The following is a 26,536-nucleotide window of genomic DNA, read 5'->3' as shown; positions in this document are numbered from 1 at the left end:
TGAAGTGTTCCTGAGCCCATGTGGTTATATCCTTTACACATTGATGTCGGTTTTTGATGCAGTGCCGCCTGAGGGATCGAAGGTCACGGGCATTCAATGTTGGTTTTCGGCCTTGCCGCTTACACGCAGTGATTTCTCCAGATTCTCTAACATTTTGATGATATTATGGACTGCAGATGATGAAATCCCTAAATTTCTTGCAATTGTACGTTGAGGAACATTGTTCTTAAACTGTTTGACTATTTTCTCACGCACTTGTTCACAAAGAGGTGAACCTCGCCCCATCTTTGCTTGTGAATGACTGAGCAATTCAGGGAAGCTCCTTTTATACCCAATCATGGCACCCACCTGTTCCCAATTAGCCTGTTCACCTGTGGGATGTTCCAAACAGGTGTTTGATGAGCATTCCTCAAGTTTCTCAGTCTTTTTTGCCACCTGTCCCAGCTTTTTTGGAACGTGTTGCAGCCATACAATTCCAAGTTAATGATTATTTGCTAAAAACAATCAAGTTTATCAGTTTGAACATTAAATATCTTGTCTTTGTAGTGTATTCAATTAAATATAGATTGAACATGATTTGCAAATCATTATATTCTGTTTTTATTTATGTTTAACACAACGTCCAAACTTGATTGGAATTGGGTTTATAAAGTATCTCCCTTTATTGTGTTTTAGCTTCTGTTATAATTGGTTCCAGTTATTGAAGGCAACACACTGGAATAAGAGACAGCAAAATGAGGTGTGGGCTTTTAAGCATAGCAATAGATCGAGCTGCACAATCTAATGTGAGCCTATACAAGAGGGATATCACAAATTCTTCCTTGAGAAAGATAACTGGTAGAGCACAGACAGCTGCAGAGGCTGAACAATTCTAAAACATGTCAGTTTGATTTGTCGCATATTCTGTATCAAATTGTGCCAGGCACTCGGGTTCCACTGTAGTGCTAAAGGTGTCGGTGGAGGTGGTTCAGTCCACTTGCATTGGGGCAACCATATTCAGCAGATGGAGCTATATTGAAAAAAAATAAACTTTGTATCAGTGGTATATAGAGTGGTTCCTTACCACTGCAAATAACTACAATAATTAAGATAAAAAAATGACGGTGTCAGTCAAAAGTAGTATTATCTAAGACAGAACTTTGATGCAATTCTTGCATTGGCTGTAAAAGACCAGTGGACTTCATTTTGTGGCAGGTGAGAGTGTAACTGACGGCATCACAACGCATACAGGAACATTTCATTTCCTCATTTTTGCATTAACACACTAATCACAAAGATACAGTGCTGTGAAAAGGTATTGCCCCCCTTTTAAAATTATTACTTTTTTTTGCATAGTTTCCCAACTTTGTTTAAAATCATCAAACAAATATACATATCAGACAAAGACAGCCCAAGTAAACATAAAATGGAGTTAAATGGTGATTTCATTATTAAGAAAAAATATACAGTTTAACACAATGTCCCAACTTCATTGGAATTGGGGTTGTATATCTGTTTTTGATATTTTGTCATCTACAAAAAAAAAGTTCCCTAAATCTGTTACAACAAATGCGTTCCTGTTATTACAAGACATGTCCATTCATATAATGCAGTCCTCACTTGAAACTATAATTTTACTGAAATGAAAACTAATGAAAAGCTAGATCATGTAGCCAGAACTAAGACGTTGCCCTGGTGAGTCAAAATACATTTTAGTTTTGTGTACAAAGCCATTATGGCTTGAGAAAAAAAAAACAAAGTATGAGGCTGCCTCCAGTTACAATGGCTTCTCTGTAGGGCATCCTCATTGTATTATAGTAGATTGTTATTTACATCCTTATGGACAAATCCTTATCCAGCTTTGACTACTGGGAAAGTTTCTTAACCTCAATGTCCCAGCATTTGGAATGGGGCGTGGTAATGAAATTCCTCAGATCACTTGTAGGTATGTAGATTTAAAATCTGTTCCGAGAGCATTTTTAGCATTGCATTTGTAAATACCAGAGTTCATGAGCACTGGGTTCTGTATGACGAGGCTACCTTCCTCTGTCATGTGGATCCCTCCTTGAACTATGTAGCGGTTATGTGGAACCAGCGTAGTACGGCCAGGTAAAGTCCAGGAGATTTCCGGCTTGGGTACACCTGTAGCAAGACAATTTAACTTAACAGGTGATCCCCGGTTCACTCTGGTGATGGAGGGGAGCATACTGGTGATGTGCGGTGGATGAACCATTACTGTGATAGGGTACGACAATGTTGATGAGCCAAAAGCGTTAGAGGCTTTGCAGATGTATATCCCTTTGTCAAAAGTAGCAATCTGTCTCATCTGGAGGGTCCCATTAGCAAGAAATGTAACTCGACCAATGGACTGAGGTTTATCCAAAGTGAAGCCATTGGGTAGGGTCCATGCAATCGATGCCTGCGGCCATCCATCCAGAGTACAATGTAAGTTGAGAGTTTGACCATAGGTGATCTTTATTCCACCTACAAAATGATAATTCAACAGTAGTGCAAGAAGATTTGGCCCAAAGATAATGAATAAAAAATGAAAAGTATACTGTACCTGTTGATCCTCTGATCACCGGCTTCCTTCCTGCTTCCAGTGCATAACGCTTCTCGGCTTGACCTGCCACATTCTTTGCTAGACACCTGTAAACCCCTTTATCGCTTGCAGCTAGCTGAGAAATCCACAGAGTTCCATTACTCTGATGGTGGGTAAAGCGTTGTAGTCTAACACCAGGCATCAGCATTGTCCCATTAGGTAGCACCCACACAAACTCTGGGTTTGGTTTTCCACGGGCAGGGCAGTGCAGATGCAATTCCCCACCATTATTTTTTATTGGTAGGAGTTCAATATTAGGAACAGCAAAACTTGGCTTTTCTGCTATTGGTACCACATCTAATTCAACTAATAGGGATGCTTCACCTAGATGGTTTTTAGCCAGACACATGTATCGCCCTTCATCTGTTTTTCTGACTCCTCTCACTTCCAAACTCCCATTTTGATGTACTTGGAAGCGACCACTGAGGTAGGAGAGTTGGAGTGATTGGCCATAAGGAGTGAACCACCAAACCCTTGGTTCCGGTTTTCCTTCAACCTTGCAATCTAATAGCACAGTTTGATAAGAAATGCCTACAATCCTTTTGGCATTCTTCCCTTTGTGGCCATTGATAAAAGGTTCCCTCGATTCAACCTCAAGAATCATGTTTTTAATGTCATCACCAACAGAGTTTCGCGCCACACAGGCATATTTACCCTCATCAGCAAGTGTTACTTTTTTCACCACTAACATGCCATTTTCCATTATCTCATATTTGTCTGATGACAGTGGAATTACATCATTTTGCGGTGAGATCCAAAAGATTTGTGGTGTAGGTTCACCAGTTGCTTGACAGCTCAGTTGAGCTAATTCCCCATATTTCACTGTGACCAGGGATTGAAATTTAAAACTAATTTTTGGGGCGTTTGGGCCAACCTTGAGACTAACTTTTCTCTCATCTTTACCCAGTTTGTTCTTGGCATAACAAGTGTAGTCACCCTCATCCTTTTTGGCCATCTGCTGAAGAAGTAATGTTCCATTCCCAAAAATAATGTAGCGGCGATTGCGATAGCCACTGTCATCAGACTGAATGGCACTGTTGATAAGTGTTCCATCTGGTAGACTCCAGGAGACTTCTGGATCTGGGAGGCCTGTTGCAACACAGTCCACCTAAGAAAGATACAAAACATAAATTGTTGTAACTGCAGTAAAAAAATATTTATTGATATTTCACTTTACACATTAAACAATGTAAAAATAGACATACCTGTATCTGCATTGTTAGTTTTATGATATATTTGTTATTTTCACTATTTTTTCACTATCCTACTCAACCAGGATACTGCGTGTCATTAAACCTGTTCCCTGTGGATACCTGGACATTTTCTCCAAAGTGGACTCTTGGTTGTGTTGTTCTCACATGTTCAATTCTGGGCGGGGTCATCAAGACATCTACCTAATACAGAAATATGTGAAGAATTAATGAGTGAGGAGACCTACATTTTCCTTCACATTGTCTACTGCTGCTACTTCATGTGTGATTGTTTAGGAAGAATGCAGGCAAAATACATAAATTTATCTGCTCTCTATCGGCCCTAATCATACCTGAAACACCTGCATGTCCTCTCCATTGGGTCGCTGAAAGAAACATAGATAATTTCCACCATCCAGCTCTGTTAGCTGAAGTATCCTCAGAGTCCCATTCCGGAAAGCTTTAATTGGTCTCTCTGGACTGGAGGCAGATGGAAGGGAGAAATTATCTGAAGATACTTAAGTCTAATTAATAGCATCTAAAATTGTTAGCATTTCGACACTCTTGTATTGATTCATCAAGTTTCCCATTGAGCATTTCTGTTACCTGTAGTGATGCTCCATGATGGTTTTAGAGGGTAGCTGCCAGATGGTCCCCCTTGGGGATCCACTTGACTCTGGACAGTGTAAATAGACAGTAGAACCATACATAGCTGAGACTGAGTGTTGACGGGATGGCACTGCATGATGATGAGTAGGACGGAAAGGAAAAGGAGGATGGCGGATATGTGAGGAGGAATCTGCCCGCACTTCAAGACGCACGGTTCTTTTTGCAATGCCCACCGTGTTTGTGGCTAAACACTCATACCTGTGCAGAGATCAATGAAAATCTCAATTTCCATTTTAAAAGCATACCAAGACTATCTTTAAAGTGTACACAATAACAAGTATTTGTTCTATAAAGTTCCATAATGTACCAAAAACGGACAACAAAATCCATGCTGTTTTTGTAATTGTCTTCATTTGACCAGTATTTAAAGGACCTCTCTAATGCTGTGAACAGTGGCTCTTATTCCATAGTTCTGGACTTAAAAACAATGTCTTCAGAACCATCCATCCATCCATCCATTTTCTGAGCCGCTTCTCCTCACTAGGGTCGCGGGCGTGCTGGAGCCTATCCCAGCTGTCATCGGGCAGGAGGCGGGGTACACCCTGAACTGGTTGCCAGCCAATCGCAGGGCACATATAAACCAACAACCATTCGCACTCACAGTCATGCCTACGGGCAATTTAGAGTCTCCAATTAACACATGTTTTTGGGATGTGGGAGGAAACCGGAGTGCCCGGAGAAAACCCACGCAGGCACGGGGAGAACATGCAAACTCCACACAGGCGGGGCCGGGGATTGAACCCGGGTCCTCAGAACTGTGAGGCTGATGCTCTAACCAGTCGTCCACCGTGCCGCCGTCTTCAGAACCACCCCCCCAAAAAGAAATATACTCAGTAGTAATTTTAGGCTTGTTTTCTGATGCCAGGTTAAACTAGTATATTTTCAGTGGTGTAATTGTCCTCTATATTGAAAGTCTGGATGTTTTTTTTATTTTTTTTTATTTTTTTAAAGACAATAATGAGTGAAAATAGTGAGGTTAGACATGTTTGGGCAGGTTTGTTTTGTCAAAATCGATCGCTGGAATGCTTCATTGCAGAAGGAAGGAAGCCCCATAAGGTAAGTGCTGCAGATTTATTTCCCCCTAATGCACGGGGTTTAGTCCAGTCAGTTTTATTTATTGCATAGCTCATGGCTCTAAGTCAGTGTTTCTGAACTGTTGTCACCCCTGGACCCACATTTTTCTATTGTCACTCAGTCACGATCCTCATTTTTATTTAAGTTAAGAAAAATAAAGAAATGTATTGTTCGAAAATAGCCTTTTAAAACATGTACGTATAACATAACTACATTATCTTGCATGTTCAAAGTGCCTTTCAGAGCACTCTGTTAAGAACATTAACATGACAACTGGAAGTGCATAAATAAATAAAGTAAAATTAAATGTCACAATTACACAAAATACGGCCACAGAATTTCCTGTTTTATCTTGTTTCATTGATCTCTTCTTTTTAGGAAAGTCCCTTACCTATTAGGGTCCATCTACGAATATATGTACCATTACCTTTCTGATGCATGCCCATTAAAATATTATTTTCCAAATAAAAGAAAGCAAGTGACATATTGCACTGTACATGGTGCCCTCACCTAACGATACAGTTCAGTTCCAATAAATTTTTACAAAAGCTCGAACGCATCATAGTCTATCACTAACCTACATTAACAGAGCAATATATTCCGAATTGCAGTGAAAATAGTATTAAAATAGTATACTATGGAAACCCATGACTAGAAAACATCCATCCATCCATTTTCTGAGTCGCTTCTCCTCACTCGGGTCACAGGCGTGCTGGAGCCTATCCCAGCTGTCATCGGGCAGGAGGCGGGGTACACCCTGAACTGGTTGCCAGCTAATCGCAGGGCACATACAAACAAACAACCATTCGCACTCACAGTCACACCTACGGGCAATTTTAGAGTCTCCAATTCATGCATGTTTTTGGGATGTGGGAGGAAACTGGAGTGCCCGGAGAAAACCCACACAGGCATGGGGAGAACATGCAAACTCCACACAGGCGGGGCCGGGGATTGAACCCCGGTCCTCAGAACTGTGAGGCTGACGCTCTAACCAGTCGGCCACCGTGCCGCCGACTAGAAAACAATCAGTTGAAAAACAGTAAGACGTATATCAGTAGCAAGGACTCCTTTTAATTTTTTTGTTACCTGTCTTCGACCCAAACATAATGAATCCGCAACCCACTTGTGGTTCTTGATCTACCAGTTGAGAATCAATGCTCAAAGACCTTTGAAGAAGAGTTTGGGTTGATGACGTGACACAGGCGTTTGCTTTTAAAGACTTTTTGTACGGTGGTGGCGGCCTATGACTTTGCCGGACTTTGATGGCCATGGCTGGCTGGTGCTGTGTTCGTACAATTTTACAATTACATCGTAATAAATTAGCGATTTTTTTAGCATATAGAATTAGAGATTTTATATAATTTCGGGGTGCTGTTGTGTTCATGTGAGTGTGCAATGGTATATGATAGCAATCTAAGGTATAATACCATCTTGAACAAAGCGGTGTTTGGAAACTCAAGCTAGATCCATTTTTTTCTCCCTGAAAGGTTGTCATTTTGGAGGTGGGAAAGGTCCCACCCAACATCGACAATATATAAAATATGAATAAATAATGCCACTTTTTAGTATAGTACATTCCCTTTTCCACCCTGGCTAGGCAGTGAATTCAGTTTCCAGTTCCGTCGGATTATCGATTTTGGCGATGAAAAAGGGTCGTTCCTCGGGAAAATAGTTATTTACCAATTCCTCCAAAATGGATTGATATTATTGGAAATTACTGCCAGTTTCATTTTCTTGACAAAAAATACATAAAGATAATGTTTAGTGAAATATAGGCCATCTGGACACTATAGATTCTTTAACTGAAAAAAAATCAGTATCACAAACTTTCAAACAAACTGTACAGAATATGGTTCTAACTTGCTCAGAATACTGTGCTTGCACTCAACCAATATTATAACAAGTGCAAACTTTATCCAGTGAAATAGACAGAATTACGTCCAAAGAGAAAAACATGCCATACCTCCCTGCATCAGATGGTGAGACATTCTTGAAATACAGTGTCCCATTGGGAAAGACAAAGAGCCTATGTCCCAGAAATTGTGATGGCTTAACATGGATCCCTGTTGGCAGTGTCCACTTCAAAGTGGGCCAAGGTTCCCCCTTCATGGAGCAATGGACATAGACATTCCTCCCTGGGTAGATGTAATCAGTTGATAAATTCCATTGATAGTATTTTTACTTATTGGGCTATGATGGGTATGACTTTATGGACATTTATGTGTGCAATACCTATCGGAATGATCACAGTGTCACTTGCGGCTTCACTTATGCTTGGAGGCAAAGCTGCAACATGAAGGTGATAAGTGACTGTATCAGCACCTGCTGCATTACTTGCAATGCATTTATAGTCTCCTTTACTCGAAAAATTGGTTGAATGCATTTGCAGAGTCCCATTCTCATGTAGTGACATTTGAGAGATTGGAGTATGAATGGTCCCAATTTCTCGAACAAATGTTCCATCCGGTAGAATCCAGGATATTTGAGCTGAAGGTTTTCCAGAAGCCAGACAGTCAAGAGTCACACTTTTCCCTAAATAGTTTGCTATTTCTGTGGACCTGGGAGGTTGGATCTTGGGGGCTTCAGTCTGGACTGCTAAGGTAATAACCATGCGATCTGATCCAAACTTATTCTGGGCAGTGCAGAGATACTGGCCTCTATCCTGTAGCTGGACTGCTTTAATTACAAAAGTTCCATTTATGAAGACTTCAAAGCGGGAACCATGCTTGGTGTTAGCTGGAATGGTGGCACCTGAGGAAGGAAGTAAGAAAATTAATGAGTCAACCACATGTAGAAGAGTCCCAATGATCATGTCCATATAAAGTTTAGCGAATTTCAAAATAGCAAATGGCTTTTCATCATGTTACAAAACTAATTTCTTTATCATTTCAGCATTTTACCTGTGGATACTTTTGTCCATGAGATGCTTGGTTCAGGTTGGCCTGTTGCTTCACAATGTAGAACAACATCGCCCTCTGCCAAGACTGACACACTGGCTTTGTTCACTGTAGTGATACGAGGTTTGGCCCCACCAGGGCCAGATCCTAACAGGATCACTTCAAATTAAAATTCTTGATACATTCGTCAATATATTTCTTTTTTAAATAAATTTTAGATGCATACTTCGAACAGGCCACTGACCCCCATGTTGTAATACTGTGGTGGTAGGATGATGAGCGTGAGGGGTCGTGTTAAAACCAGAGAAGGAGGTTGCTGTTGGTTTAGCAAGGTGTGTAGGTCGCAGGGTCGAGGGGATTGTCGGTATTTGTGGTGTGATGAGCGAAGGTCTGGTAAAAGGTATAGGATTAGGTTGAATGGGGTTTTGAGGATTGTTGTAGCTTATGCGAGGTTTGGGTGTCACTATCTTCCCTAGCTGGGATAGACGATCAATATACGCCTGAAAAAATACATATGGACAATTAGTACAAACCCATTTCTGCATTTATGCTTCATCACGATCACCACTAGCGATTCTACTACAGAAAAAAAAAAACACTACGACGGTGCAAAAGTCCACCATTATATTTGTTGTTGCAGCAATGCTGAAATAATCATATACAGGTATAACTAGAAAGACACTTATTAGTTAGAACATCCAGCAAGGCCTAACCAATAATCCATCCATCCATCCATTCTCAATACCACTTAACCTGTTCAGGGTCGCGGGGTGCTAGAGCCTATTCCAGCTGACTTCGGGCGAAAGGGGGACTAGACCCCGAACTGGTCGGGAGTCAGTCACATGCTGCCCGGACCAAAGTCAGGCGAATGTACCACTACACCATCAGTGACATCTAACAAATAACTTGAAAGTGAAAAAAAAAGTTTGTGATATAGTGTTTTTGTGTTTGATTGTCCTACTGTGCCCTACTGTTCCTGGTTCATGGAGGATGGTGACGAGACAGGTGATGCAATTATGTATGCTATTGCTAATTAGAGTATGCATGGCACTAACACATTTAAAGAATAATTTTTTTTAGAACCACAAACTACCACAGATATACCTGTCTGTATCTGTTCCTCAGCTTTGATAATAATAGCTGATTTCTGACTTGAGTCCTGACATCAAAAGGATTATTTTGATGTGAAGAATGGATTGCTGTTGTTTCGATAGCGCTGGTTGTAGATTTCACTCTTTTAGCTGTGATCTCTGCTCTGTTGGTGGCAACTGGGCTTTGAGCCCTTTCATGGGGAAAAATCCTGGTTTCATGTGTGGGCACAATGTGTGTCACAGCACCTGGAAGAGACCAGATGGCCAAAACATATACCACCAATCCAACACAATATGTATGACTCAATTAAGTTGTATGACTTACATAAATATATTTACTGTATTACAAATCACAAGCATATTTATCTACCTTGCTTGGGAGGAAGAAATGACTGTTGAGCATGCCAAGGAGGATAGATAGGGTAATGATGGCGGTTTGAAGGCCGGTGGGAGATTGGGGGAATGTGGGGAGCCAGTGGTGGCCTACGGAAATCCACATCTCCCAGCTTCTCTGGGTTTCTGTCTTGGTGTATTTGTGGCACTTGAGCAGAGTTTGGTTGCTCTCGTCCTTGGCTGAGCAAGGGATGAATGGAAACGGCAGGAGCATCAGGGTTTTTGGGCTTTGCTCTTCCTTTATTCACCTCTTTATTTTCCTTGTTAACGTTATCCTTTTTTGTATATTCTTCGCTTAAATGTGACGTTTTGAAGGTTACTTTAGAAGGTGAGACTTTGGCTTGGGTTGGTGAGTTTAGATCCCGTGAAGGTTGAGTGTTTGGTTTTGGTGTTTGGGATGTTGAAAGTATGTTATGCCACATAATGTAACTTTGTGTGACCAACTCATTTTTAAATGATTCCCTCACGATCTCAAGCTCTGTGTTCATTGTTTGGGTTTCTTGTCCTCTAATTATTGTTATTAACCTTGTCTCCATCACATCTTTTTCTTTTTTCTTCCCTGTTGATATTTTTTTGTTAGCACTCTCTTGATCTGTTTCCACAAGAGTCATTTCAGTGGGAAGAGAACTAACTTCTACCTTTGGAAGAATAATTGTTTTTGCATGAGGTAAAATAAATGTATGTGGAGAAATCTCTAATTCTGCATCTTTGTTTCCAGCTGATTGAAAATCTGTACGACTACTGTCAAGATCCTGAACTGTCTGATGAGTTTCAGAGTTAAATTCTTTTCTTTCATCCATGTTTCCAGTATCCTTATTACTACCTCCAACGTTCTTTGTCTGATAGTAGGCAGTGACATTAGTTTTTCCCGGTGTTGTGCAACTAGAGTTGGTGGTGGTTGTAGTAATAAGTGTGGCTGTTGGTGGGGGAACAGTGGATTTGAGCATATTTGATGAATTAAGAAATGATTTGAGGTCAGGATGAATTCTTCTTATAGGGGGTTTTCTACGTCTAAAGGGTAGCCTTCTCCTGTTTGCGTGACCAGGAACAAATTTCCTGTTGCCTAAACCAAATTGGCGTTTCTTTGTCTTTTCAGCTTGGGTTCTGACAATAGAAGTTACGCCATCGTTTTTGGCTGTAATTCCTGTAAAATGTTCAAGGGATGATTCTGTACTTCTGACAACTGGAGTCTGTGAAGTTTTGGGTGGTATTTCTTTTGCTGTTGGCTCTATCCTATAATCAGAAATAGTTGTATTGGGGAAATTGTTGGCAGTTGTGTAGGAGGAAATAGTACTTGCTGGGTTGGACACACTGGCTGGGGCAATCAGAGTGGTAGAATATGGTAACGGAAACTCTGAGGCAATTGGCAATTTAGCATTGGCTTTAGTCAAAACCTCTGCCCAGTAATTTGGATCCAATGTTTTCACAATAATGGTGGGCTTTCTTTTATAATCTTTCTTTGGGATTTTGCTTGAGAAAAAATCAGGATTCCTTTGCTGGTTTCCAACTGTAGGAATCTGTGTCGCAAACGGGCGAATAGTTTCTTGGTAATCTTCTGCTGAACCCTCTTCTATGTCAGTGTTTAAGATTTGCTGCTCTGTTTCTGTCTTTACTTCAGAGTTATAAGAGACCTTTTCCCCTGCCACTTCCACCGTGTGTGACAGCATGTCAACTCCATAGAGATTTGAGGCTAAACAACTATATTCTCCTGAATCTTCTTCCAACAACTTCCTCACCACCAAAGTACCATTTTCCATTACTGCTGCCTTTCTTGTCTTTTGTGTGGGAAGTAGTACTTTGTTTCTGGGTATGTACCATATGGTTTGACTGGGTTGCGCAGATGTCACCTCACATGGGAGTGAAATTGAACCTCCCTTTTCAACTATAATTTTTTGGCCATTGAAAGTGGTAGTGCTTGGTGATCGTTCTTTAACTGTAAGCCTCAAAGACATCAAATCCACACCTGCCTTTGTTCTGATCATACAGTGATATAGACCAGAGTCAGATTGTGATGCATTCATGATGACAAGATCCCCTTTGTCATCATCAATTTTGACTTTTTCAGTCAAACCCTCCACAAAGGACAAATCTGGAAGCATCCACTCCACTTTCACCTCCTGCTGTGAAGTGACAACGCTACACTGTAAGTGAACTTTTGACCCCTCAAGAGCGGTATTGACCCGCCCTGCACTCCCACGGTGAATCATTGCCCAAGAGGAAGTAAGGTCATTATCATCGGGCTGCCCTCTGTGGATGTTGATGATTTTGGTGATTATGGTTGTAAAATCCATCACCAGTTTCTTGGTTGTTGTTTGTTGTCTATTAAGCTTTAAAGTGACTCTGTGTTGAAGCAGCCATGCTGGGTCTGCCACCAAATAACCCTTTAAGTCTGTGAAATAAGGGGAATTTTCATTAGCAACTTGGGCATATTGATAAGTTGTTCTGCTGGTGTTAACTCTTTGTTGACCTCTTTCCAAGATAGCAGGACTTTCATAGTAATATGCAACCAGTTGCCAAAGATTTTGTAGTTTTTCCCTATTAATCTCGCACTCAAGGATGGTTTCCAGTGATATGTTGACAGACAGCCCTTGAGCTGACCGTGGATTCACTGTCCAGTTTATATGAGAACTGTCTCCTGGGTGTCGCATATCACAGTCCACATGTGCATTATTTCCATGGGCATCTGAGAGAACAAAGCTTAGGTGGCCTAAGGGCTTTTCAAAGTCCCGGGTGTATGGGAGGTCGGGCTCTGTGTCAGATTCAGCCCACACAGGGTTGTCCCACAGTTTGAGGGAAGAGCGAAGAGCTGGTCTTTCACAGGTAAGCTGATATTCACTTAAGCCCAATAGTTGGGTCCCATTTAAGGGTTGAGGAGAGAAACACTGAGGACAAATCTCTGTTGTGCTTGTCTCACGTTCCTTTTTGCACTTTATTACTCCTGGAAGCAAAAAGAGAAGAGATGAAGAAACATTTTTAAGTCTCTAGTATTGTGGAAAGGAAAGAAGAATCATATGAATGAAGGACACAGCAGTGGTCATTGAAAGCCTAACATGATGAAACACATCATGACAAAAATGATAGCAAGACAAAACTTCCAACAGTTGTATAAAAGTGGGTTCCCCAGATGGCAATAACTATTTTCCAAACAAGTCCTTTTTTGAGGACAACACCATTTTACAAGGCTCCCGGTTCCGGTAAACTCTGGGAACATTCGGAAACATCTTGGAATATCCAGAAGTGTTTCTTCTTCACTTTTGTGAGTTCACATGTGATCACGTGAGATTTCAAAATTGGCAGCGGAACATACTCTTTATGTCTACGGTGTTCTTTCTGTGTTGATATTATCGGCGCACCCCACATCCAATACGACCAACTGTTAACTGGCAGATTTTTTATCTTTGTGTGTTTCGTCTGTCACAGATAAATACAATATTTTCAGATTTGAAAAATCCTTATGTATGTACCAGGCCTTAGCTGTTACTGTTTGCAGACGTTGAGAGAGCTAATTAAATAAAAGAGCTAATTTCGGTATACTTTTAAATGATCAGTCCCAACATCCATCTATCCATTTTCTGAGCCGCTTATCCTCACAAGGGTCGCGGGAGTGCTGGAGCCTATCCCAGCTATCTTCGGGCAGGAGGCTGGGTCCGCCCTGAACTGGACGCAGGGCACATATAAACAAACAACCATTTGCACTCACATTCGCACCTACGGGCAATTTAGAGTCTTAAATCAACCTACCATGCATGTTGTTGGGATGTGGGAGGAAACTGGAGTGCCCGGCACGGGGAGAACATGCAAACTCCACACAGGCGAGGCCGGGGGATTGAACCCCAGTCCTCAGAACTGTGAGGCAGACGCTCTAACCAGTCGATCACCGTGCCGCCCAGTCCCAACATGCTATCAACAATGTCTCAGATTTGTATGCGTACCATCAGTGACATCTTTGTATCTCTTGATCTTTGTGACATACAATTTCTGTACAACACTTTGATTGTGAATTTACTTTGGGTAAAGTATCATTCTAAATTCTATATGTTCCCTTTTCAGACGTCTATAGTGTTTTCATGCTCAATTAACAAAAAAGCAAAAACGTAAATGAATAAATAAACCAGTGAAAATTAAAATGTATATGGATCAATATCATTAGACTACACCATGTCTAAAGAGTGTTTAAACAAGACAGCACGTTTGTAAACAAGCTCATCGAAACAACTTCACATTCCTGTGAAATATGCATGCTTTGTGGTGGACTACAGGGGAGTCATTCTTTTATTCATGATGTTTTTAAGTACGATGAAGGTAATAAATATCTTTTTATATGATACCTTCATTTGTAGAGCTCCACTGTATCAGCCAGTGAAGTTGACAATCACAGGTCCAAGGGTTACCATGAAGAGAGAGAATTTCCAGTCTGGGAGATGTGTTCAGTACAGTGGCAGGGAGCTGTTCCAACATATTGTCTGAAAGATACAAGTGTCTGACAAAACCAATAAAAAGTGAAATCAACAGGCAGGATCTTTACAGTCCATGTAAAATGAAAGTGGCTCAACCAAAAACTTGGAATAGTAGTGCAAAAAAAGCCCGTTAAAGTGTTTTCCGCACAAGTTTACCTGTTGTTTGAAATGTTTGTGTTTTAAAAATTTGGCGAAAGCTAGAGATATACGTAGTCTGACATGAGCTACAGGTATTACTTTATAGTTATACCACTAAAGAGAAATTCTCACTTCATTATTTTATTTTAATTAATATCATAACTTCAGAAACAAAAACAAAAATCAAAACTCATGCAAAACTACATTTTTGATGACTTACTTGAGTCCAGAGGTCCAAAAGTTCCCTAGTAGTGACACTGTAATGAAGGTATGAGGATGGATCTCTTTGAGAAGATTTCCCTCTAGTTGTAGTAGTTTGAGGGACGACAAACCCGAAAAAGAGTATGGCTCAATAAAGCTGATGAGGTTGTGGTCCAGATGCAGACGAACCAGACCAACCAAGCGCTCGAACAGACCAGGCTTCACTCTTGCTAGCTTGTTATAACTCAGTTTCAATATCTGAAAAGAATCCACAATATGTAATAAAAGTCCACATTATGTAATAAAAACATGCAAAGTTAATGAAATTGCAGTTTTGGTAATAAAAACATATGTTGAAGTTGAACCAACCCACACTCAATATTATTTGCAGTCAAAAAGCTGCAGGGTAATCGCTGCAAAGCTAGCTGTAAACTAAACTAAAAAACACCAGTGACGTGGATGTGGGACTCATTTGAACAGTGTTGATGGACAATGTTGTGTTCGTTAGTTAATAGATTAGTTCATAAATAGCATCCATTCTCCTTACCCATGTATATTTTCTTTTGTTGCAATTTTTAGTATGTTTATGCACAGAGACTTCATTAGTACAGTATATCCTTGATTAATTACTGACAATGGCTGATGAAGTTCATAAAAGCAAGCGACCTGAGACAGCTATGGGGTCCTCTAAATTCAGAAAAGGGGGCATTTAATATAACATTCAGTAGACAATGTGCATATTTTGTTATCACATGTTGCTGTTATAGTTGTAGATGTTCTGTGTGATGCAGTAAAGGAGCTCACTTTAAAAAAAAAACAGCACACTTTGATTCATTTGTGTCCATGTCTGTGACCTTTACATACAATAGAACCTCTAGTCATTGGTTGTACAGCACAGATTTGTTTTTGTCTGCACCGCCACCGTACCTTACAAGACCTTTGTTTTGCAAGTACAGTATTAAAGAATTGACTCACTAGCACATGTTTCTTTTCCTTGACCAGTTTCACTAGAAAGGTGTTAAGAGCACTACAATAATAATAAACTCACCAGTGAGCCTCATAATTGACTTAATTTGTAATTCAGCGTTATGATTAATTGGTAATATTTGAATGTCTTACCACATTTGCTCATCTGTTATTAAGAATAGTTTATGCTTCAACATAACATGAGTAATAGTATTAAACACTCACATACAGTACACAGTACCTGTAGTGACCGCAAGCTGTAAAATGCCCCTGGGTGGATTGTGCTTATGTCGTTACCATGCATCAAGAGCATTTCCAGTTGCCGTAGTGACCTGAATTTTGACGCCTCCACCTCAGTTAGGCTATTATATCTGTAAGCAAGAGAGAAAAAACAAAAAAATGTTTACCTAATGGCAGGATAGGATTGCCTGCTGGTGGTTTTACTGTAGTTTAGTCTTATTTATTATTATTTCATCGTGCCACACACCAAACGAGGTGCCCAGACCCTATGAGTTACTGAGAATACAAAACTGATACCATAAGTGCAATCAAGCATTGACAAGGTAACTCATCAGAGAAAAACAAATAAAATTTTAGCGTACTGTTGCTCATTGGCTGATCAACCTTACACTCCTTAGACTCTTTATTAAACTTTAGTCAAATATAAAGTGTCCTGTTATGCTGTTGAAAGGCATTCAACAAAAATTGTGCAAGTTGAAACACTTTGTGTGTAAACAAAAATTGGAGTCTTCATCTGATATAGACAACAAAACAGAAATATCTGCTGGCATTTTACAGAAAAGCTGACTGACCTTCAGGCCCACCAGAATTCAGAGTTTCGAGTCTATTAAGAAGTAATACAGTACTAAGTGCAGTTAACCTCAGCCAACTGAGCCCATTGTCCACTGGGATCAATAAAAGAGCTAATTCATTTCATTATTTCTTTTTAGGAAAGGCCCATTTCTCGAGGATTTTTCTCCTTATTGCGAAAACTGAAGCCTGGCAGTGTTGTCGTTTTCTCAGTTACTGGTGCTAAGTAACAAATATCAAGCAGATAGACCAAAGGAAACACCAGCAGTTGCTTCACATATTGCAGCTGTTGGCTTGCTTCACATATGGTGAATCATGCCCTTTCTATATGATATTAGCTTGAGTATTAGATTCATCCATCCATTTTCAACACCGCTTATCCTGCTTAGGGTCGCGGGGCGCTGGAACCTATCCCAGCTGACTTCGGGCAAAAGGCGGACTACACACTGAACTGGTCGCCAGTATTAGAGTCAAATCATTTTAAAAAAGGATAGTTCATTTATTTTTTGTTTTGTTTTTTGTTTTGTTCTTATAGGCTTAGAGAGGGCAGGGAAAGATCACCACACTCACACTCACAGAACTGAAACTTGTAAACTTGACTTGAGAAGATGCCTGAGGAATGGAGGAAAAGTGAGCTGGTGCCCATTTTTAAGAACAAGGGTGATGTGCAGAGCTCTGGGAACTATAGAGGAATAAAGTTGATGAGCCACACAATGAAGTTCTGGGAAAGAGTAGTGGAAGCTAGACTCAGGACAGAAGTGAGTCTTTGCGAGCAACAGTATGGTTTCATGGCTAGAAAGAGTACCACAGATGCATTGTTTGCCGTGAGGATGTTGATGGAAAAGAAGGTCAGAAGGAGCTACACTGTGTCTTTGTAAATCTAGAGAAAGCCTATGACAGAGTACCCAGAGAGGAACTGTGGTACTGCATGCGGACGTCTGGAGTGGCAGAGAAGTATGTTAGAATAATACAGGACATGTACGAGGGCAGCAGAACAGTGGTGAGGTGTGCTGTCGTTGTGACAGATGAATTTAAGGTGGAGGTGGGACTGCATCAGAGATCAGCCCCTTCCTGTTTGCAGTAGTGATGGATAGGCTGACAGATGAGCTTAGACTGGAATCCCCGTGGACCATGGTGTTTGCAGATGACTTTGTGACCTGCAGTGAAAGCGGGGAGCAGGTGGAGGAACAGTTAGAAAGATGGAGGAATGCACTGGAAAGCAGAGGAATGCAATTAGCCGAAGTAAGACAGAATATATGTGCATGCATGAGAAGGGTGGTGGGGAAGAGTGAGGCTACAGGGAGATAGCAAGGGTGGAGGACTTCAAATACTTGGGGTCAACCGTCCAGAGCAATGGTGAGTGTGGTCAGGAGGGGAAGAAACGGGTCCAAGCAGGTTGGAACAGGTGGAGGAAGGTGTCAGGTGTGTTATGTGACAGAAGAGTCTCTGCTAGGATGAATGGCAAAGTTTATAAAACAGTGGTGAGGCCAGCCATGATGTACGGATTAGAGACAGTGGGACTGAAGAGACAACAGGAAGCAGAGCTGGAGGTGGCAGAAATGAAGATGTTGAGGTTTGCTCTCGGAGTGACCAGGTTGGATAAAATTAGAAATGAGCTCATCAGAGGGACAGCCAAGGTTTGATGTTTTGGAGGCAAAGTTAGAGAGAGCAGACTTCGATGGTTTGGACACGTCCAGAGGATAAATAGTGAGTATATTGGTAGAAGGATGATGAGGATGGAGCTGCCAGGCAAGAGAGCTAGAGGAAGACCAAAGAGAAGGTTGATGGATGTCGTGAGGGAAGACATGAGGTCAGTTGGTGTTCGAGAGGAGGATGCAGGAGATAGGCTTACATAGAAAAGGATGACGCGCTGTGGTGACCCCAAAAGGGACAAGCCGAAATGAAAAGAAGAATAACAATGATGAAAAGAATCCCAATAGGTGTATATATATATATATCAGTAATATAATGCAATTACTTTTCCAACTTGGATACTGTAGTTACCGTGCCAAAATTACATTTAAGTGCTGACACACTGAGTATTAACTTCTTGTGGTCATATGATATCATTTTCAAGGTTGCTCTCCATACGATCTTCAGCATTATTCACTGAGAAGACAAATATTGAGAGCTGCATTTATTTATTTGTGTAGTTCCATAACAAACTATAATATAACTAAACAAAACGGGTCATAAATGTAAATAAAACCCACAGGATATGCCTGGTGTGAATGTATACCACACTTGTGCATTTGAACTATGGTAAGTGGGTGGTCTGGTGTTTAGAAAGTCCATTATGTCAATTCCCTGAAGGTCTGGTCCCCCTCCAAATGTCTGGTCTGCTGATGTGCTCGCTTGATTCCTGTATGATTGTCCTTTGAACCACGTAAACACATGCATCACAAATGAATAACACAATTGCAATGAAACACTTACAGTGAGAGCCATGTACAATGATCAAATTCAACCAGGGAGCAACTTCAGCATTGCTTAAATGTAAAACTGAGGGCTAGAAAATATTGCATGCATCTGTTTTTGTTTCCTGTAAGTGTGTCTGTGTTATTTCCTTACTGTAATACATGACTCCCAGAGTGAAAGTACAGTTTGAGTCTATTGCAGTCTGAGTCCATCATTGTGCTTTCTTGATGAAGTAACCACTAGATTTCTAAAGACTGTGCTGAGCAGTTTGTTCACACAACTCACTTATCTCGTCAATATGTCACTTGAGACTGGAACATTTCCAAAGGCTATAAAAACTGCTGTCATGAAGTCTATTTTTTTTTTAAAAGCAGCCTAGATGCCACAGTACTAAACAACTACCGGCTTTTGATACGTTAGAATCTGACTTTAGGCCCCACCACAGGTAGCGCTGACCAATCTGACAAATGATACCGACCTGAGCATAGATGCAGGCAAAGTCTCAGTCTATCTTCTGGTAGACCTGAGCGCTACCTCTGAAACAGTCGAGGATGTGATCTTATTTCAGAGGTTTGAACAATGGGTGGGAATCTTTGGTACTGCTCTAAACTGGTTAAGTCCTATCTCGAGGACACAACATACTTTTTTTGACATTGGTTACTGTGTCTCAGCCCAAATGGCCATGATTTGTGAAATTTCCCAAGGGTCAATCCTGGGACCCCTTTTGTTCAATCTGTGTATGCTTCCATTAGACCAGCTAATATGGAGCTATAGTGTCCTACTGCAATTATGCAGATGGCACTCAGATATTCGTATTAATGAAGGTAGGTAAACATGTCACACTGAGACTCTCTCTAAAATGTAATAAGTGAGAACCCTAGAGGTAATATTGGATTCAGACCTGAATTTTAATAGCCACATTAAATCAACAACACCAGCAGCTTTTCACCACCTAAAAAACATTGCCACAATCAAAGGAATAGTGTCTAAACCTGACTTAGCGAGAGTCATCAATGTGTTTGTCTCCAGCAGGTTAAATTACTGTAATGGCCTGCTCACTGGGCTCTCTAAAGGACTTATAAGATAGCTGCAGTACATCCAGAATGCTGCTGCCCAGTTTCTGACGAGAACCAGGAAATACGACCATATTAGCCCACTGATATTTCTGTCACTCAGAGAAAAGACTTCAAAACACTTTTGCTTGTGTACAAGACTCTTCATCTCTGACATGTTAGAGCCATGAACCTTCTCGGTTTCTGAGAACCTCAAGAAGTGGTCTCCTGCTGGTTCCCAGAGTCAGGACTACACATGGTGAGTTTGTGTTTCAGTTTTATGCTGCTAAAATCCTGAACGATCTACCAGAACAAGTGAGACAATGTTCAAATCCAGGCTGAAAAAAGTTCTACTTAACTGTAACTATGACAACTGCAAGTATTTTGTCTGCATTCCTTCCTTTTAATTTCTTCTTTTTCATTCCTGATTAGCTCATGTATTTAACCTTGTGTCTCATTGTTTTGTCACCAGTTTGTTGTACCTCACCATCATGACTCTTGTGACACTTGACCCTGTTTTTTTTGTGTGTATGTTTTTTGTTACCTTGTCTTTTTGCCTTATAATTTTGACAATATGCCATCGCTGACTGCTGACCTGTGTACCGAACCCTTCCTGTTAAACATTGTGTTTGCAGAACTCTCTCACCTTAAGTCCTGCATTTGGGTCCTACCCCTTGTACTGTTCATGACAGAATGAACTGGCCATAAATTTACCCAGCTGACTCTGACCCAATGCATAAAGCCCTCCAGGCACAGGAACGTCGGCTTGTTCAGCAGGATGAGCAGCTTTGCGCTCTGCACCTGAGTCTGAGAGAACTGACAAAATGTCAGACTCAATGATCAGGAGAGGAAGAGAGGTTGCCAGATGGAGAACAATACCCCACCGCATGCTTGGAGGACCCACTCAGCTGACCAACCAGCCAATGTCGGACCAGCTGCTGTTACTTGCTGTCTCCACTGCTTAAGAAGCTAATGTAACTGGGCAAAACTCAACTCTCCCCCGAGGAACGTCAGGCTTCTGCTACTGCAGACACCCGGCCTATACAACGAGTAACTGCAATGTCAGGGAGGGCCAGTTCTGTTAGCAAGCGACGACAAGTGGTGAGTCTGAATTTGATTTTGGCTAATCCTGGCCATCTCTTAATCAATGTTACACTTTGTTCTGCTGATCACAAGATCAACCTTTTCGTATTCGTGACTCTGGTTCAGACGTTAATCTTATGAAGTCTCTCCTCGTTCGGAGACTTCACCTTAGAACATTTCCAATAGCAGTTTCCAGAGTAGCACACCACACTCAATCCCTAATTTATCATTTTAAAACTCACATTCTGAGCAAACTAGGTTTGTGGACTTTGACACCATAAATTATGACTTAATTTTAGGACACCCTTGGCTGGCGTTACACAATCCCTATATTGACTGGTCCTCGGGACAGGTTATTTCATGGGAAAGTAGCTGTGTCTGGAACTGCTTCAAGGTCCCATGTGATGTTCACAGCTCTGTTCTGATTCAAGTATAGTATATATAAGTATATACAGCATAAGTAGTATAACAACACCTCTGCGAGGGAAATTGTTGTCTCTTTCTGCTCGTAAACCTCAAGTTATGAAAGATGTTTTTCTCCACAAACCAGAGAGCAGCCTACTAACTCATGGACGGGCAAACTAACAAAAACATGGCGTTGACCAACTTTTGCTGCAGCCTGTCAAATTAAAATTGAAAACAAACACACTCTTAATATCTTATAATGAGAAAACACCATTATAACCAAAACAGTGACTGGGTTATTTACAGAATCTACTGTGTGAGATCACTGTGCTGAAAGCTTCAGTTACTATGCAAAGACGCACATGGAAGTGATTAGAAGCACCCCTGACCCCGGATTCAGTTTTGAACCACATGCTGGGGCTAAACCTTTAGCCCCTGGCTTTCAAGCAGAAGTCATATTAAATGCACAGTGAGTTATGTTATGTGTTGGCTATCTTACTGATTATTGCTTTGATGTAAAAAAAAATACAAGTAAAAAAAAAAATGCCCCAAATTCCCAGAGCTTTAATGAGGATTGACAAATGTAGCAATGTCTTATGGTCATACGTGTTGAGACATGATTATGCAATATTTTAGATTTTAGACCAGAAAAGAGGTCTGCATTAAATAATTGCATCATTAAAGGGCTGATCCTTTTCTTTGACATAACGCACTACAGATTCCAGAATATTTCCTGTCACGTGTTGAGGTTCGCCCCAAATTGAGTAACACCATTTATATTTTCCTGAAGCACAATTTTAAAATGGGAACAGGTCTTACCCCAAATTGAGCCTCTCTGTGACCTTAGGAAAGTTTTTTGGTACAGCTGTGAGATGTCTGAACGTACAGTGAACATCTTTAACACTTGGACAGCTACAACTCCGTGGACAGGAAGGTTCAGCATGTGCAGGGGAGATCTGCAATAGGGGAGACATAAGAGCCCAGAAGGGCCAGTGATATGTAGAGGGAAACTTAAGTCATAGAGCAGGAGAGAATTGAGCTGGACAACTTAAAAGGCGATGTAATTATGAAAAGATTAGTGACAGAAAATTCAGTACTCATCTACTCAACAACTCCATCCATCCATCAATTTTCTGAGCCGCTTATCCTCACAAGGGTCGCGGGAGTGCTGGAGTCTATTCCAGCTATCATCGGGCAGGAGGCGGGGTACACCCTGAACTGGTTGCCAGCCAATTGGGGGGCACATGGAAACAAACAACCATTCGCACTCACAGTCAAGACTACGGGCAATTTAGAGTCTCCAATTCATGCATGTTTTTGGGATGTGGGAGGAAACCGGAGTGCCCGGAGAAAACCCACGCAGGCACGGGGAGAACATGCAAACTCCACACAGGCGGGGCCAGGGATTGAACCCGGGTCTTCAGAACTGTGAGGCTGACGCTCTAACCAGTCGTCCACCGTGCCGCCCTCAACAACTCATTCACTTTAATTTTTCCTGTGACAGTGAAGCTCTATTCTATTCTACTCATATGCTACGCATGCAACAGGGTGTTGCATGTGTAATATATGATTATGCAGAAACAGTGACTGACCCATAATCCTAATTTAACATGAAACAAGTGAAACCTGACGGATAACCCAGTTTATATAATTAATATATTTACCATTAGCCATAGTAGTGACGAGAGGAGAAGGGGAAAGCCCACTGCAGCCGATCTGGAAAAGATGTTAGTGCACCACCACAATGCCATAACTGGATCACTGAGGATGATCATGCCATCAATACATCTGCAGGAAGTGAGAAATGGAGTAAATGTAATTTAAATGCATTTTAATTGGTGCAGTTAACAATTGGGACATTCATGTACACAATACAAATATTTATTTCAGTCATGATATGGCAGATGTAATTGATATGCATTTTTTTTTTCACAAAAACAAAACAAAACTATGTTGCTTTATTGCAAAGCAATTAGGGGAATGATTTTCATTTGGGTCAGTGACAGAGTAGTGGTTCACTTGCAATAACTACCGAGCAGGCGCAGTTTGACGGATGGATGAATTTTCATTTATTTTAATAATTAAACCACCCCTCAACTATAGTATATCATCTTTGTACTAATGCCCCATACTGTAATCGGTATCCACTGGGTGTGTGTATTATCTATCTATCTATCTATCTATCTATCTATCTATCTATCTATCTATCTATCTATCTATCTATCTATCTATCTATCTATCTATCTATCTATCTATCTATCTATCTATCTATCTATCTATCTATCTATCTATCTATATGTGTGTGTGTGTGTGTGTGTGCGTGTATCTATATAAAAAATCCAACTCGTCTCTACTATCAAGTGGTCTGAAATTGTCTTCCTGGATCAAAGCTACATTTCTACGTGGTCTTTCTCACTAATGACTTTACCAGTCCCTCTGGAGACATTGAGAGAGGACGGAAGTAACAGAAGACAGGAAAAAGAGAGCACCGTACATGTTGCTAGAGTGTGGAGAGGACAGGATTTGATCAGAAAAGAGGAGGGTAACACTGAAGTGAAGGGGTAAAGGATTTTTTTTTTAAAACAAGAAGTGAGAAGATTAGGGGGAAAAAAAGCTTATCATGTTATTAAGACATCCAACCAGGCACTTTGTAAGGTTTTAAAAAAAAAAATCATCAAGATTTTAAAAACGTTCTCTCATTTATATTAGAAAGACCAACCTCGATCTCGACAAGATTGTTGCCTTAACCGTGACTAGTTGAGCAATGGGCACGGATTCATTTATATTGAACTTTCTCACCCAGTCTTCAATGAGCTCTGTTCTTGCCCATGTTGTAGATGGAATAAAATCTTTAGAGATATCAGTTGTAACTGTGATGGTTAAGAAAATAAAATTGTATAAAAATGCTCTATAAATGACCCCCATCTTGTTGATGGTTATTGACACTGGCACATTTACATTCTTGTGCAGTGCACCCACTCCTGCCTGGTACTTCCTGGTAGCTGTTAACAGGACCACGCAGGGTGCAGCTTACTTTACAAACTGAGCTGAAAATGTACACTTGTGGAACAGTTTTATACTTTCAGGCAACTGAGGGTGAACTCCAGGAACCCCAGGAGGAGAGTCAGGCGTAGGGAAGCCCACGTTCCAAAATCCTGGTCCTTGTCTCCATACAGTATGTCATAAATGCATCTGTGGATGGCATCTGATCAAGTATTTATCAATAAAATATGCTGAGGGTACAATTTGGATGTTGCCTGGGGAATTACAGTGAGGCCAGCATGCTGTGGTTTCAAGCATGACAATGCTAGTTTACCGCAGCTCATATTGAAATGATCTTATCGCATTAACCTCTAAGGGAAAAAAAGCTATTTTATGCTTCATGTAAATGTGAATTCAGATATTTTCCACACAAAAAGGAATTATTATAAAATAGGCACACAAAATCGTGATTGCAAATTCAAGAGTAACATAGTAATTATTTAACTACCGAAAATGTCTACAGTCTACTGTTTGAACACAGCTTGTCCCTCAAATGGACCTGACACTGGCATCATAGTATTTGAGTTACTACTGCTTGGCAACAAATTCAGGTTCACTAGACCTAATGAACTCTGGCTCTGTTAGTAGGAAATGTTGGCCAAAGAACCCCTTGTGCCTCAGGGGCTAAGGAGCACATCTTCATGGTAAAAACATTACATTGACAATGAGCCAACTCACAGTTTCTCCATTCAAGATGGAGAAAAAAGAAAGAAGACTACAATGCGATTTTTTCACTCTTTATTCTATTCAGGTAAATCCATCTATTTATATTTGTATATTTTGAAAACAATATAGTTGGATAAAATCAAGGGAAAGTCTTCAAACAATTGTGCTTCTACATGCAGTTTTTTTGTGTGTGCCATTTTTAAAACAAGTGGCAGCTCTGAATGGAAATCTCATTGAAACAATGCTTAGAAAGAACCAGAACAATCATCCAAAAAATGTTCATTTGTTTTCTATGATAGTATTGTCAAGGAAGTTAGACACTGAATGAAATCAGGTGAAAATGAAAAGGATCTGGAAAAGTTCAATACATTTTCATGCACTCACCTGTATAGACATCCATAAGACAAAACAAACTGTAAAATAAAGACCCCCAAACAAAGTCCTAGATCTTTGACTGCTGCCTTGAAAGTTTTACAAGAAAAAGCAGGCATAAAAAGTATCCAATTGATGTGTTAGTCCAGTTGATGCGCGCTTATTTGTAAAAATCTGAGAAAAACAACAAAACACAACACAAGAAGGGATGGAGCACTATGACTATGTGTTTGGATTAGTTTGACCCGCTGTTGGTCGTCAAGGCATCTGGATTTCAGATTAGCTTCTTTCCTCCTTTCTAGTCCCGTTTGGTGTGTTCAGACAGGAATGCTGCGCTACTTCTCCATCCCCTCCTACACCTACACTCCTTTCCTTCACCCCCCTAAAACTCCCCCTCCTCTCGCCACATCAGTCTGCTTTAAACATTAGGGTACTTTTTTTCATTTTTGTTCTTTCTGACTCTGCTAACTTGATTATTTGTCTCCTATTGCAATCTCAGACATTGTTTCTTAAGAAAACATTTTCCATTGCTTCCAAAATAAATTATAATTTGTGGAGCTAATATTTGTGATTCATATTTTCTAGTCGAAACTAATTAATGAGAGGACAGTGTCAGGTAATGTGCTGTTGCAGGTCTATTTTATTATTATGTATGTACATTATCGGATTTAAAGGACAATTTAATCACTTATTTGCTAATATGATCAGTCGAGAAACCAAATGAGAAACTAAAAGACAGAATATTGCAAACATCCATCCATCCATCCATTTTCTGAGCCGCTTCTCCTCACTAGGGTCGCGGGCATGCTGGAGCCTATCCCAGCTGTCATCGGGCAGGAGGCGGGGTACACCCTGAACTGGTTGCCAGCCAATCGCAGGGCTATTGCAAACATGCCACAATATTAAGTGCTGTACTCCTGCAAATTCAAATGACATCCACTATCTTTATCACATTTCTGTCTTAAGACTTAAGACTTATCTCTGCACCCTAGCATTTGGTTAAACCACAACTAGTATACAACTAGTCTCTT

The 26,536-nt window shown here is 40.6% G+C and overlaps 1 protein-coding gene across 1 annotated transcript; it reads right to left on the bottom strand.

Annotated features, from left to right (window-relative positions):
* Positions 1-640: 640 nt before the first annotated feature.
* On the bottom strand, positions 641-25,753 carry si:ch211-159i8.4 (matrix-remodeling-associated protein 5). Its single transcript, XM_061788472.1, has 17 exons — positions 25,518-25,753; positions 23,090-23,213; positions 22,245-22,381; positions 15,899-16,028; positions 14,711-14,949; positions 14,224-14,375; positions 9,873-12,833; positions 9,516-9,748; positions 8,656-8,911; positions 8,415-8,558; positions 7,747-8,265; positions 7,478-7,649; positions 4,378-4,638; positions 4,125-4,251; positions 3,895-3,975; positions 2,543-3,689; positions 641-2,463 (listed from the first exon to the last, which is right to left on the bottom strand). Exons 1-17 carry the CDS (start codon positions 25,622-25,624, stop codon positions 1,910-1,912), a joined length of 7,344 nt encoding a protein of 2,447 aa, XP_061644456.1. The 5' UTR covers positions 25,625-25,753; the 3' UTR covers positions 641-1,909.
* Between the last annotated feature and the right edge of the window lie 783 nt (positions 25,754-26,536).

Source organism: Phyllopteryx taeniolatus, chromosome 10, assembly GCF_024500385.1.
Source record: "Phyllopteryx taeniolatus isolate TA_2022b chromosome 10, UOR_Ptae_1.2, whole genome shotgun sequence".
Lineage (NCBI taxonomy): Eukaryota > Metazoa > Chordata > Actinopteri > Syngnathiformes > Syngnathidae > Phyllopteryx > Phyllopteryx taeniolatus.
The sequence above is the reverse complement of the archived record's forward strand: the minus strand, read 5'-3'. Positions and strand labels throughout refer to the sequence as shown.

Bases quoted from the DNA above. Each gene is read 5' to 3' on its own strand.
- si:ch211-159i8.4 (XM_061788472.1), bottom strand. From the start codon at position 25,624: ATGCCTGCTTTTTCTTGTAAAACTTTCAAGGCAGCAGTCAAAGATCTA. The intron at 14,950-15,898 runs GTACTGTGTACT...GATTCTTTTCAG, and splicing joins ACAGCTTGCGGTCACTACAG to ATATTGAAACTGAGTTATAA. The intron at 3,690-3,894 runs GTATCCACAGGG...TATCTTTCTTAG, and splicing joins ACTTTGGAGAAAATGTCCAG to GTGGACTGTGTTGCAACAGG.